This window comes from Aythya fuligula, chromosome 3 (genome assembly GCF_009819795.1).
Source record: "Aythya fuligula isolate bAytFul2 chromosome 3, bAytFul2.pri, whole genome shotgun sequence".
Classification (NCBI taxonomy): Eukaryota; Metazoa; Chordata; class Aves; order Anseriformes; family Anatidae; genus Aythya; species Aythya fuligula.
In genome coordinates, this window is record NC_045561.1 from 111,749,470 (window position 1) to 111,761,531 (window position 12,062).

General features: G+C 46.1%; 1 protein-coding gene across 2 annotated transcripts; it reads right to left on the minus strand.

The window, feature by feature from the left end:
• Window positions 1-994: 994 nt before the first annotated feature.
• On the minus strand, window positions 995-10,368 carry LOC116488066 (WD repeat and coiled-coil-containing protein). Of its 2 annotated transcripts, none has more exons than XM_032185376.1 (4): window positions 10,306-10,368; window positions 5,864-7,743; window positions 3,365-3,482; window positions 995-1,608 (listed from the first exon to the last, which is right to left on the minus strand). In XM_032185376.1, the coding sequence occupies exons 2-4, from the start codon at window positions 7,721-7,723 to the stop codon at window positions 1,337-1,339; spliced, it is 2,250 nt and encodes a 749-aa protein (XP_032041267.1). In that variant the 5' UTR covers window positions 7,724-7,743; window positions 10,306-10,368; the 3' UTR covers window positions 995-1,336. The 2 variants fall into 2 exon arrangements, with proteins under 2 accessions (XP_032041267.1, XP_032041268.1); XM_032185377.1 differs by lacking the exon at window positions 10,306-10,368 and adding an exon at window positions 9,227-9,234.
• Window positions 10,369-12,062: the final 1,694 nt, after the last annotated feature.

Below are 12,062 nucleotides of genomic sequence, written 5' to 3' on the forward strand. Positions count from 1 at the left end.
CCTTTAAATTGGAGGCTCTCAGGGTGGTGGGTTATTGGAATTCCTTTTTGCCAGTTCTCTCTATGAGAACTTAAAATAGACGTACTGAAGGCAGTGTTGTTAAGATGATTGTTTTAAAGGTGATGGGAAAAAAATTCAATATGCAGACCAAGAAATACTTACCAGAATACAAACGTTAGCTAGCAAAAGCTTACAAAAAGCTTACAGCTATCCATATGCTGACGTCCTTTTGCCTATAAAATGTGCTGGGCCTGGCTGGGATGGAGGTTTCTTTCTGGCAGCCCCTGTGGTGCCGTGCCTTGGATCTGTGACAAGCACAGTGCTTCTGGAGCACTGATTCTTTTGAGGCTTTCTCTCATTCCCCCTCTGTCCACCCAGCACGGAATCTGGGGGTGTGCACGGGGTGGGGAGGGGCGGCCCCAGGTGATGAGGGATATTCCTGACCACAAGATGTCACGCTCAGCAATAAAAGCTGGGGGGAAAAGGAGGAAGGCAGAGGGAATGTTTGGGGCCATGGTGTGTGTTTTCCCAAGTGCTACATGATGAAGCTTTCCCTGAAGCTGCTGGAGATCCACCTGCTGATGGGAAGCAGAGAATGAACTCCTTGTTCCGCTCTGCTTGCACACTGAGGTGTTTTGGTTTGGCCTTTCAACCTTTTAAACTGTTTTTATCTCAACTTGTAAGTTTCTCCACAGATTTGCACTTCTGATTTTCTCCTTAGCTGCCAGCTTGGGTCAGCCGACCACCACCGCTTCCACACGTGAGGGCTGCTTCCCCAGACTCAGAAAATTAAGCAGAGACATTAGCAGTGGGCACAGGAGGAGCAAAGTCTCACTTCTACACCATGCCCACATTCTACACAACCCTACTTTGACCCAATTCCATATGCCTAAACTACTGCTCACAGCCTTAGCCAACACCAGTGCGTAACCAGATGCACTCCAAGCATCTACAAGCTTCTGAGTATTTGGCAGAAATAAGGAAAAATGCAGTGTTTTCAAGGATGTCTTTATTATGCAATGTTTCTATCATCTAAAACCACCAAGATATTAAAGACCGAGGTGCTAACTTCAGCTCTGGAGCTTGTTAGCCCTTCTACTTTCAAGCACTGATACAAATACCTGCTGTATGCAAGAGGCATATTTAAAAAACGTCTCGGTATAAAAAAAAAAAAAAAAGCTAATGTTTCCAAGGACCAAATAAATAAATACATAATTTAGATGTCAACAAAAGTGACAGAAACCCAACCGAGGTTTGAGACAGACCATTACCTAGAACTCGCAGTCCATACAGTGTCTCCTACCATACGACAGCATTACAAACCCTCCACCCAACGTCACATTTTGCTGCTGGCTTGTTCCGAAGGACCGCTGCTGTCTAAAGCCTTGGAGGAACAGTCTCTGAGGACTTCCAAAGAACTGGTGATATCCAGGCTTTCCGAAGCAGCGGGTCTGCAGCCTTCTGTAGAACTGATGATGTCCAGCGTTTTGGAGGAACGGGCGCTGTAGCCTTTTGCGCTGGCATCCCTTACGACTACCTCCTGCAGGGACGTAAACGTCAACGGGACAAAGCCCTCGCTGTCTGCTGTGAGAACAATCCAGGACGAACCTGCGAAGGCAGACACACAGCTGGTTACAAACTCCTCTGTAAGTAGGCACGATGCAGGTATAAAACACATTTCTTCTAAAATTAAATGCTTCGGTATGCTTACAGCAGATTTTTCTGGCAAAGGGCACAGGGAGATGCAAAACTAAAGGATAGTTAACAACCATGCAAAATCATGAGCCTCCTGACAGTTTTCCCACTAGCAGAGGTGGCCATAGCAAATGCACGCTTTAAATAAGGAAGAGGAATTCAATTCTGAGCAGAACTCTTAAGCATCCAGACTTGGTTTTAATTAGGTATTCATAGACTACTTTACAGAGCTTAAGCTGTGCAGATACTGTACGAAGCAGATTAAACTAAATGACAAATTAATTATAATTAAAAAAAAATAGAAACAGCTTCTGTTATGTCATTTCAGTATAATTAATTCCAATAAACATGAGGCAGAAATATTGTTCTAGATTGTACAAGCCTCACATCTCTGGTCCATTTTTTATTTGACTTCACGTCGTTATTAGCATGATTTTTGCGATTTGAAGTAATTTGCTGACTCAGAAGCACCAACTTTTACCAAATGACACAAACCAGAATATTTCCCTACCTGTGTCTGTTAAGCTGATGAAGTAATAACACTGAGCTCGGGGTGGGGGGGTGTGAGGGAGCTGAGGGCAACATTTCCAGCTGTTTCTGCAGTTACATTATGTAACTTCATGTCACAAGATAAGGAGATTGCAGCTTAAAAGCACACGACCCTTTAATCTTTCGGCTTAATATCTCGTTTGGAACAAACTTTAAAATCAGTACAATTCGGGAATTTGGAACTACCATTCCTGTTGTGCCCATTTACCTAGTAATACTTGTAAAAATAATAAAGAAACCTACTATAACACTGTTTCTTTCTGAGGTTTAATTAGGCTAGTTGTCTGCATGATTACTTATTCATGGGTAACCAATTCTGCTAAGTTTACATTTGAAGCTATCAAGGAGAAGTCTAAATAGCAGTGGTAATGGGGACGCCCTCCTCAGTACTATCCAGAAAGTGAAGTTCTTCGAGTCCTATAGCTCAAAATAAAATTGCAGCATGACAGCAGACACAGTGGGTGAGCAGCTGGAACAGTACTGAAAATACACGTAGGAGTACGAGCTCATATCCCCAAGGCACGTCTCCTGCTCTTGCCAGAAGGGAGACTCTTTAAATTGACACACACCCAGGCACTCGGGATGTGCATGAGATGAATGCATGGCAGCAGAGGAGAACACAGGAAGAAAGCAGTTTCCTTCACGGCAAAAACTGGAGTGAACCAAACTGCTAAAATTTAGAGCGCTACTGTTGTGTTTATAAAGAACTATCGGATTTATTAAAGGACACCTGATAATGGAACTACAAATTAAAATACAGAAAACTGTGCATCAAAACCACCAACTCTAACCTTCCTGTTACTCAGGTTTCTCCATTTAAAACAGCTGAAAATACATCTAAAATGCTAGGTGACGGTAATTTTCCTGTATAACTAGCTGCTTGAAAAAGGGAGAAGACCAGTACATTAAAGTTTACTCATTTTATATACTGTAAAGGTTCTTCTCAGTCACAGCCTAGACTGAAAAGAATCTTTACATTGTAACTAGGAGCTTTTATTAATAACCTTTCAGTATTTGTTCCTTGTTTTTTTTTCCAGATCAGGTTATGCACACTGCTACTGCTCACTGAGAGTGCTGCGTGTGTTTGAAGTGTTCGTATTGTTGGATAATTACAACGTACCGTGCTGCATTTCTACAAGAGAGAGGTTGAATATCTGCTGGACTATACTCAGACGAAGTTTACCCTCACAAAGAATAACAGATCGCCTTTCATCTGAATCGTTTCTGGAAAGCTGCTTCTGTAAATTCAAGAGAGAGTCGTTAGATACAGTGATGTACATTTCAGCAGAGATATCAAAATGACATTTATCAAAACAAAATCGCAGCTATGCCTTCAACTACACCACTTACAGAAAGCCAAATGCTACTTTCACTCAGACCAGTTTGCAGGATTCATACTTCCAAGCCTTAGCTCTCAACATGAGAAGATTTGTGAACGACGGCAGCAAATCACTACGTGCTAAATCCGTGTCAGCACAGGAGAGGAACATTGCCCCTGAGGAAAACAACAGGCTACATCTGACCCTCATCCTACCACCCGCAAGGGACACTTCCCTGGGGAGTTCGTAAAGCAGCAAGTTTTCCATCTTTCCCTCTCCTGTGATCCACTCCTCATTGAAGAGTTGAGAAATCCTGTCCGTAAGCTTCTGGGACAAGAAACGGACAAACACATCAGAAGAGCCTGCCTCACCTCTGATCATCATGGCTCCAAGCCATAAAACTCACTAAGTGTCTGCAAAGAATATCCCCCATGGGGCCAACAAAGCATTTTTGAAGTCTGCAGAAGGTCGGTTGTTACCAAACCTACAAACTCTGCCTTCGCATAGGATAAAATTCACCTAGCCACATCGCTTCCCAAAGAAGCCTTGGTCTCAGCTCTGGGGCACGACACAAACAAGGTGAATTCTGACTCCTCTTCCACACAGACCCGCCCATCCACAAAAAAGACGTGTTAAGTGTGAAGCCTGGAAATGCACTCATGGTCCTCCTTCCCTGCACTGATAAACGTGCCACTGCTCTTTCTCAGACACTGCTTGTTTAGGATACTTTGGGGTTCCTCACCATTTTGTAAAATCTGCCTAATAAACTGGACAGTAGAGAAATGATCAGGGCTCGACACGTAAGGCGAGGATCCCTGTTTGCTTGCTGAAGATTTCTGAATCAAACGAACCCTGACTCAAGTTAGAACACACCATTCCCTGCCAGGCCTTCCAACTGCAATCATAGAAATCAAATTATTTTCTTATCACAAGTCATCACCAACCAAAATCTGGAGGCAAAACTGGAGCCTTTAATTCATGAAATTTAATTAATTCTCCTGCAAGTGTAACTCCTCGAGCTCTTGCAGCTTCAAGACAAGCTGAAACGTAACTCAATTTCAAACTATATTTTAAAAGAGATCCGAATACAAAATCATCATCAAAATTTGTGTGACCTCAAATATAAAAAGGTCTCTAAATAAGCAACTCAGGAAAATGAGACAGCAGCCATGCTCCCATGCTCAGGAAAACTTTCACTTAGATATTTAAGTCCAGTTTCTGGAGCAATGCCCTACATATCATTAGGATTTAAGAAAGCCAGAAAAAAAAAAATCAACAAACAACAGTTATTATAATTATTAAATTTTTAGAATGGAAAACAGCAAACAGAGTGAGGAAATATGGTCTAGGATCTAACAGTATGATGCTACAGAAGTTGAGAATACATTATTTTTAGCAATAAAGACCCCAAATTAGTGGTTATTGAAAGGAAATGGCAGTTTAAATTGCTACGCATATCGACTAAGAATTATTAAAACCACCTCTGGAAGAGAACTAATAGTTTTGTGCCACAATTTAATAATTAGCTATCTTACACCTTCTAGCATGAGATTTAGAAATACCTGCTTTCAGCCAAAAGTGTCTTTCAAAGGAAACTTGATTTTAAAGCCACTTTAAGCTATGCTAATTGAATTATCTTTCTGTCATTACGGGTCTCCCTCCTTCTCAGATGGTGCTCTCAATACTAATTGGCAAGACTTCTGCTCTAGAGACAAAGCCATTTTTTTTTGTTTCAGTCCCCATTATTACAGTTCTTCTTGGAAAAGGGCAGGAGAATCAGAAATTCCCATAGACAGCATTTTTCACTGCCTGAATTGCTGCACAAAAAGCTCCAGAAATTGCTGAGGAAAACATCCTAGACCTTGAGACAAGACTTTAATTCTGCAACAGAACTGTGACGCATGGGTTCTTTGGGTTCTCACCACCTTCTGCAGAGCAGGGCAAGGTACAGCTGCTCGGGTCGGAGCCGACGAGCTCAGCCCAAACGTGAGGTGGGGACAGGCAGTGCTGAATAATCCCCCAAATGAAACACTTTTAAATAAAAGAACTTCAAAACTGCAATGTAATTGCAGGAAGAGTGGGGAAGAAGGACACCAAAAAGAAACCAGACCTATCTAAAAGGGAAAGCCCTAAAATAAGGCTCCTCTCGGACTCATCTGTACCGAATCTGCGCGTACTAAACACGTGAAGGATGGCGCCCTCCCCGTGTGCAACCTGACCACAGCTTTCAACCGGTCCTTTACAAAGTCTGTTACATCCGTAAATGGGTTCAGCCATGAAGGCTTCCAATATTTAATTACCTGGTAGGTGATGTTAATAAAAGAAGGCTCCTGAGAAGATGGGTAGAGGGGAAGATTTCTCTTCCCCGATTTTAGCAGCTCGGTTAACTCACGGACGTGACGCTGCAATTCGGTAAAGTTACCAGAGAGTTTTTCTACGTTCTTTGATAAATAACTCGCTTCCTTTTCACTTAACAGGTTATTCTTGTAAGAATTTGGTATTTTGGACGCTCCATCTGTCTGCCTTTTAGGAGATGTTGGCTTGTTAGAAAACGACAGCGACGTGGTGGACAACGCCACAGCCCGATTTACTGGTTCAGCATCGAGAGCCTCAAGAGCTGGAGGGAAACCCAAAGGCAGCTTTTTGTCTTTGAGGTCGTTTACGTTCAACAACGAGCTTTGCTCGTACGCAGGGCTCTTAATTTCTTCAATGAGCTTTCTCCTGCTGGTAGGGGACTGAGGGGCAGCACGGTCTGGTATCAAGAGCCCACGACTGAGAGGGTGAACGTCTGCAGGGAGCTCGTGAGGAGCGTTGGAAAGATTAAAACAGGAATTCCCGTTAACCGCTGTGGATGAAGGACCCACTTCAAACATCAGTTCCTTAATCATCAACCGGATCATGTATTTGTCTGACCTCGAAGAGGGAAGAAACGCGGGGTCAGTGAATTTCTGTCTTCCAACCAGGATCAGTAACAGTTTGTTGGTCAGGAAGCACAAACCCTTCGGTTTCTCATTTTTTTCTAGCTGAATTTGCTGGATGTTGGGCAAATTGGACGAAGTCAGCGAATAGACTAAAATGACGTTACAGGTGTTGGAGGCGACCGACACAGTTTGAGTTCTGGGGTCAAAAGCCATGATGTCAGGAACCAGAATGCCTGGGATGCTCACTTTCTTGGTGGAGGTCACCTTTCTCTCAAAAGTCACCAGAATGAGATGCGAAGAGTCCTGCCCGCTTCCCGTCAGGTAGTCCTTGGGCCTCAGGTGAAGCAGGGGGCTGCAGTCGGCCCCCTGCTTGCTGGAAAGCAGGTGTGTCAGATCCACGGGAGACGGAAGAGTGGACGCGGGCTTCTCCGAGTCCAGCGACTTTTTGCCCCCGTCCATGGAGAACTCCTCCTCGCCGCACAAGCTGGACTGCGAGGGGAAGGATTCGGTCTCGATGCTCGCCGGCACTTCGAAGGCAACCCCCGCGTTGAGGCCGCAGATCTTGTCCAGGGGGAGCTCGGTAGCCACAGCAACTTGGAAACTCAGGGTGGCTTCTACAGCGCAGATGTAGCCCCCCACGTCGAAGATGGGGCAGAAGGAGCAAGCGTGGAGCGCTTTCTGAGCCTCATCCCAAATGTAGGAGTGAAGGGCACTGCCCACCCCCACGACTAAGCGGTTGCCTTCCTTCGTCCAGCAGGCGCAGTGGATGAGGCCGCTGCCCTTGATATCGGCTTTCACCCTGCAGCTGTTGAGATGCACGGAGTGCAGGACCGAGGCGTCGCGCGTGGTGAGCACGGCCAAGATCTCCTGCTTCGGATGCCACACGCAGCCCTGGGGGAGCACCGGGAAGGGCTCGCTGATGTCGCATGTCTGAGAGACCAGGAGCTTATTCCTCTCCGCGGCGTTCAGGCAGAGCTGCCAGACGGTGATGTGCTTCTTGTGCTGAACAGCGAGCAGGGCGGGGGCATCAGCGGGGCTCGGGCCCCAGTAGAGTCCGTGAACGTGCTCGAACTGCCCAACGACGCTCGAGTCACCAAATTTTGGCTCTCCGTTGTGGAGGTGTAAGGAAGTCAGGATGACCTGCTTCCCATCTGTCCAGGCGATGCCATGCACGGGGTGAATCGCTTGGTGTAAGGCATTAAGGCCGGTTCTCAGGAGCTTCGCCTTCCCTAGCTCCATGATTTTTTGATGTGAGGCATCTGAACAAACCAGAATGGAAAGAAAAAACAATTATTGTGGAAGACAGAGCAAAACACCTGCAGGATTATTTATCTTATGGCCCTACCAATGCTGGACTCCTCCATTCAGTGAAGTCAACACACACATAAAGCTCATCCACAACCCAACTTTTGTTGTTGTTCGTAATGTTTCCCCGGTGAAATGCAATTTTAAAAGAGGTTTTGTTGTTTTTACAGGCTTAGTCTGCTGCTTTTTCATCACAAAACCAGCCCTTTCATTCTAATTGACAGGTTGCTGCTTCTCAGGATATTTTCGAATGACTTTTAGTATTAAGAATTTCTCAAAACATCGCCTCTCACCCTCAGCTTCGTGGCCCAGTTGTGACCAGCTAAAGTAATCTCTTACAAGTATGACAGGGCATTAATGTATTATCTATAAATCTGATCCTGTACTAAGTGGGTTAGAACGAGGCATTTGTCTGGTTATTCCAGAAAGCTCTCTAAAAGAGCAAATGCAATTTTGAAACAAGTTAGAGTCAAAGTAGATTCTTCTGAGGAAATGTATGAGAAAGAATTTAAAAGAACTTAGAACACGGGTACGGGACGGAACCATCCACCTGAAAAATACTTGTTCCAGTGTTTCTGAAAAATGGGTTACATGATTTTCCTGGTGCCTCCGCGGAAGGCTTTTCACTTCCCTACACAGTTTAACAGCTTCAAGAGAGAGAAACTGACAGCAATCATTCTGTCAGGGACATCCAAAAGCCATACACAAGGTACCACAACTTCAAAGGGGTTCACAATTTTACCCACATTTCTAGTTTTTGAGCTCCAAGCAATCCCTATTCTGTGCACAGAAGCCAACTCAAAGGAGTCAATGGTCCCCTCGTTTAAGATTCTCTACGGGATTTTGCTCAGCTACAAAGTCATGGCCCAGAATGAGCTGCAGCTTTAGTAGGAAACGTGAAAAATAAGAAAGCGTTTGAGAAAGTCAACAGTCAAACTGGAAGGGTTATCATCACATGAAGGAGCTGGCTCTACTTCAGATTTTAATTAACGATTTGTTGCTGATCCCAAATGCGGAAGAAAAGCATTGGAAGAGGCTAAAATTAGACAGTTATGATGATCAGGATGACTCCTTATCAAGTTAATAACGAGTGCAAAAAATAGTAAAGGGGGATGGGAAGAAGTGTGAATACCTCTCCAGGAAATCAAGGATGGTTTAGGTTGGAAGGGACCTTAAAGATCACCTGATTCCAACCCCCTGCCATGGCAGGGACACCTCCCAGCAGCCCAGGCTGCCCAAATCCCATCCAGCCCTTAGGCACTGCCAGGGATGGGACACCCACAGCTCCTCTGGGTGTAACTGCGTAGATAGGTGCATGGCAAAAAAGGATCTGGCTTAACAGCAGATCACAAACTGAGTAATTTGGTAATTTCAGTGAGAAAGTTGCAAGATAAGACCGTATAATTTGGGAATGTTTCTAGGAGGGGTGCTACACACCAGGGAGATAATTACCATCCTACCACTGGAGCTCCGTGCCTAGCTCTGAGTTTCACAGTCCAGTGATGATGGAAATGTTTCCTAGAGTTCACGGACCACAGAAACACAAGAATTGGGTTAATTTCGTTTGCAGAAGACTGTGAGGGTAAACTTGCAACCACAAAGCGGGCGGTTGATGACAGCCCTGCTCCATTGTTCTCCAGGTCTGCCGAGCAAGATAATAAGCAGCTTAGTTTCAACAAAGGAGATTTAGGTCAGCTATTAAGGAAAAAATTGCAACTAAAAATGACAGCTCAGCACTGAGGCGGGTTACCTTGCTGAGGGGGAGCAGGTGCTCTGTGAATGTGGTACCTGTGCTATGGCACTGACAGGATTTGATGGTAAAAGTCTGTCAGGGCCAACTTTTGGCGCGTCACCTTGTGGCAAATGCACACCTGAGGTACTTCCCAGTCACCTTCTCCATCACCTACCTGGTGTTTCTCTAAGCTCAATCTTTCTTTTTTTTTTTTTTTTTTTTTTTTTTTTTTTTAAAGCAATGGCCACTTGTGGAAAAATTAAAGCGGGATTTGGTTGTTTTTTAAGTGATCCGAGCGCCACATCCCCGCCGGGCAACCCTCACAGGGCGATGCCAAAATCGCCTCACAGGACGGGCTGGGATCCTACAGCTCCGGGGCCATCGGGGCGGTTCCTTGTGGCGCAGGAGCCGCTCCTCATCGCCCCAAAAGCCCTGGAAAGGGAAAACCGAGCCCGGCGGCCACGACAGCCGGCACCCCGGGGTGCTGAGGCGTGCCGCAGCCCCCTGCCATGGCGGAGGCCGGGCTGGGCTGCTGGGTGCGGCACAGCTCCAGCTCCATGCCTTTCTGAGGAGCCGAGGAGCCTGCGGGGAGCCCCGCGGGGCAAAACGGCGCAAAATTGGGAGAAAAGGGGAAAAAAGGGGAAAAGGGAGCGCCCAAAGCTGCCCGCCCGCGCCGCTTTTCCCCAAAAACCAGCCGCCCGCCCCGCCGCTCGCTGCGCGGGCCCGCCCGCACCGATCTCCCCCGCCTCCCTCAGCGGCCCGCCCGCCGCGGCCGTTCACCGACCTCACCCTCCCGGCGGCTCGGCACGGCCCCGGCGGCAGCGAGCGGCGGCCGCCTGCTGCTCCCGGCCCCCGTTCCGCCTCTCCGCCCCGGCCCGGCCCGCCCGGAGCCCTGTGACGCGGCGGGCGGCGCCTACAGGGGCCGGGCGCTGGGACTACAACTCCCAGGAGGCAGCGGGGCTCGAGCGTGACGTCACGCGGCTCTCCGCCAATCCCGAGGGTGGCGGGAATGGCCGGCGGTCTGTGAGGGGACTGAGGGCGAGGGGAGCTGCCCCCTGCCTGGGGACCGCTTTTTTTCCTTAAAGATGGAAAATCAGCTAATTAGATACACGCCCACTTTTTTTTCTGTGTTATCCTTGGGAGATCACGTTTAAACCCAAGGAATAAAGCACGTAAACGTGATATAGAATTGCTCCAAAACAATTTATTTGGTCTGGATTTATTGCATTGGGCACAACACACTGCGAAGTCCCTGAAGCCTTTTTAAAGCTAATTGTGTGCTCCTGCAAGGTGTGTGCTGTGGCACTTGCCAGTGCTTAGTGTTGCAGAGCTGCCTGGTCACTGCACAGGTTTTGAAACTGTTTACAACAGGATGTTGAAGCACTGGAAAAGATGCATTAAAGAGCTGTCAAATTGGGTCAGGGTGTGAACACAATACTCAAAAGGAGTGTGAGGTCAAATGTACAAAAAAGCTCAAATGTAAATTAACAAATAAATAAATATATAAATAAAATAGATAAATAAATAAAAAGACTAGTGTGTGAGGGGGCTCAGGGCAGACCTCATTGCTCTCTGCAACTGCCTGAAAGGAAGGGGTGGGGAGCTGGGGGTCGGCCTCTTCTCACAGGTAACCAGTGATAGGATCAGAGGGAATGGCCTCAAGTTGTGCCAGGGGAGGTTCAGGTTGGAAATGAGGAGACATTTCTGCTCAGAAAGAGCAGTCAGGCATGGGGATTCGTTGCCCAGGGAGGTGGTGGAGTCACCGTCCCTGGGGGTGTTCAAGTCAAAACGTGGCAACTTTCTGGAACATATTTTTTAGCTAAATGCAAATTTTTCTTTAGTCACAGACAAATTTTGGAGTTCAATATATTGATATGAAATTTAAGGGTCTGTTATGCAGAAAAGGTGGGGAATCTTTGGATCTGTGACAGACTATTGGTTACAAGGTAAAATTCCAGGTATTGTCTGTCAAAACAAACAAACAAACAAACAACAAAAACGCCCTAATTTGATTGTTTTCTACCTGACAGGATACCTGTAAGATGCTGGATTACAGGATAAAGGGCTCAAGAAGACTGAAGTGCATACGAACTCTTCTCATATCTGATTACAGTGGGAAAGGGGCCTGGAAGAGAAATTCATGCCACTCATACAGAAATTTCACTTCCAGCTTCCTTCAGAAAATTGTCCTGCAAAGGAGAAGTGGCCATGAGACTTCTGGATGGCAAGAGGTAGAAAATAGGGTTTGTTTGAACTGCTGTATTTTTGAAATGAAAGGGTCTTTCTGCCAGCTACAGGCCCTTGATGCTGTGAGGTGCTATAAACAAAACAAACAACCAAAAACATCAACAAAATAAAACCAGGTTTGAGATGATGAATAGATTTATGAAGTTATATTTTAGTTCAGAAAGCAGAGGACCCAAACAACAGCTTTTGTATGTTGTTTGACAAATACATACTCTCAGATGTCTGAGAATTAATCAGAAAGTGAGCAATCACGATTTTCACATTTCGTCTCTGTGTTCCCTTTTCTCCGACAGA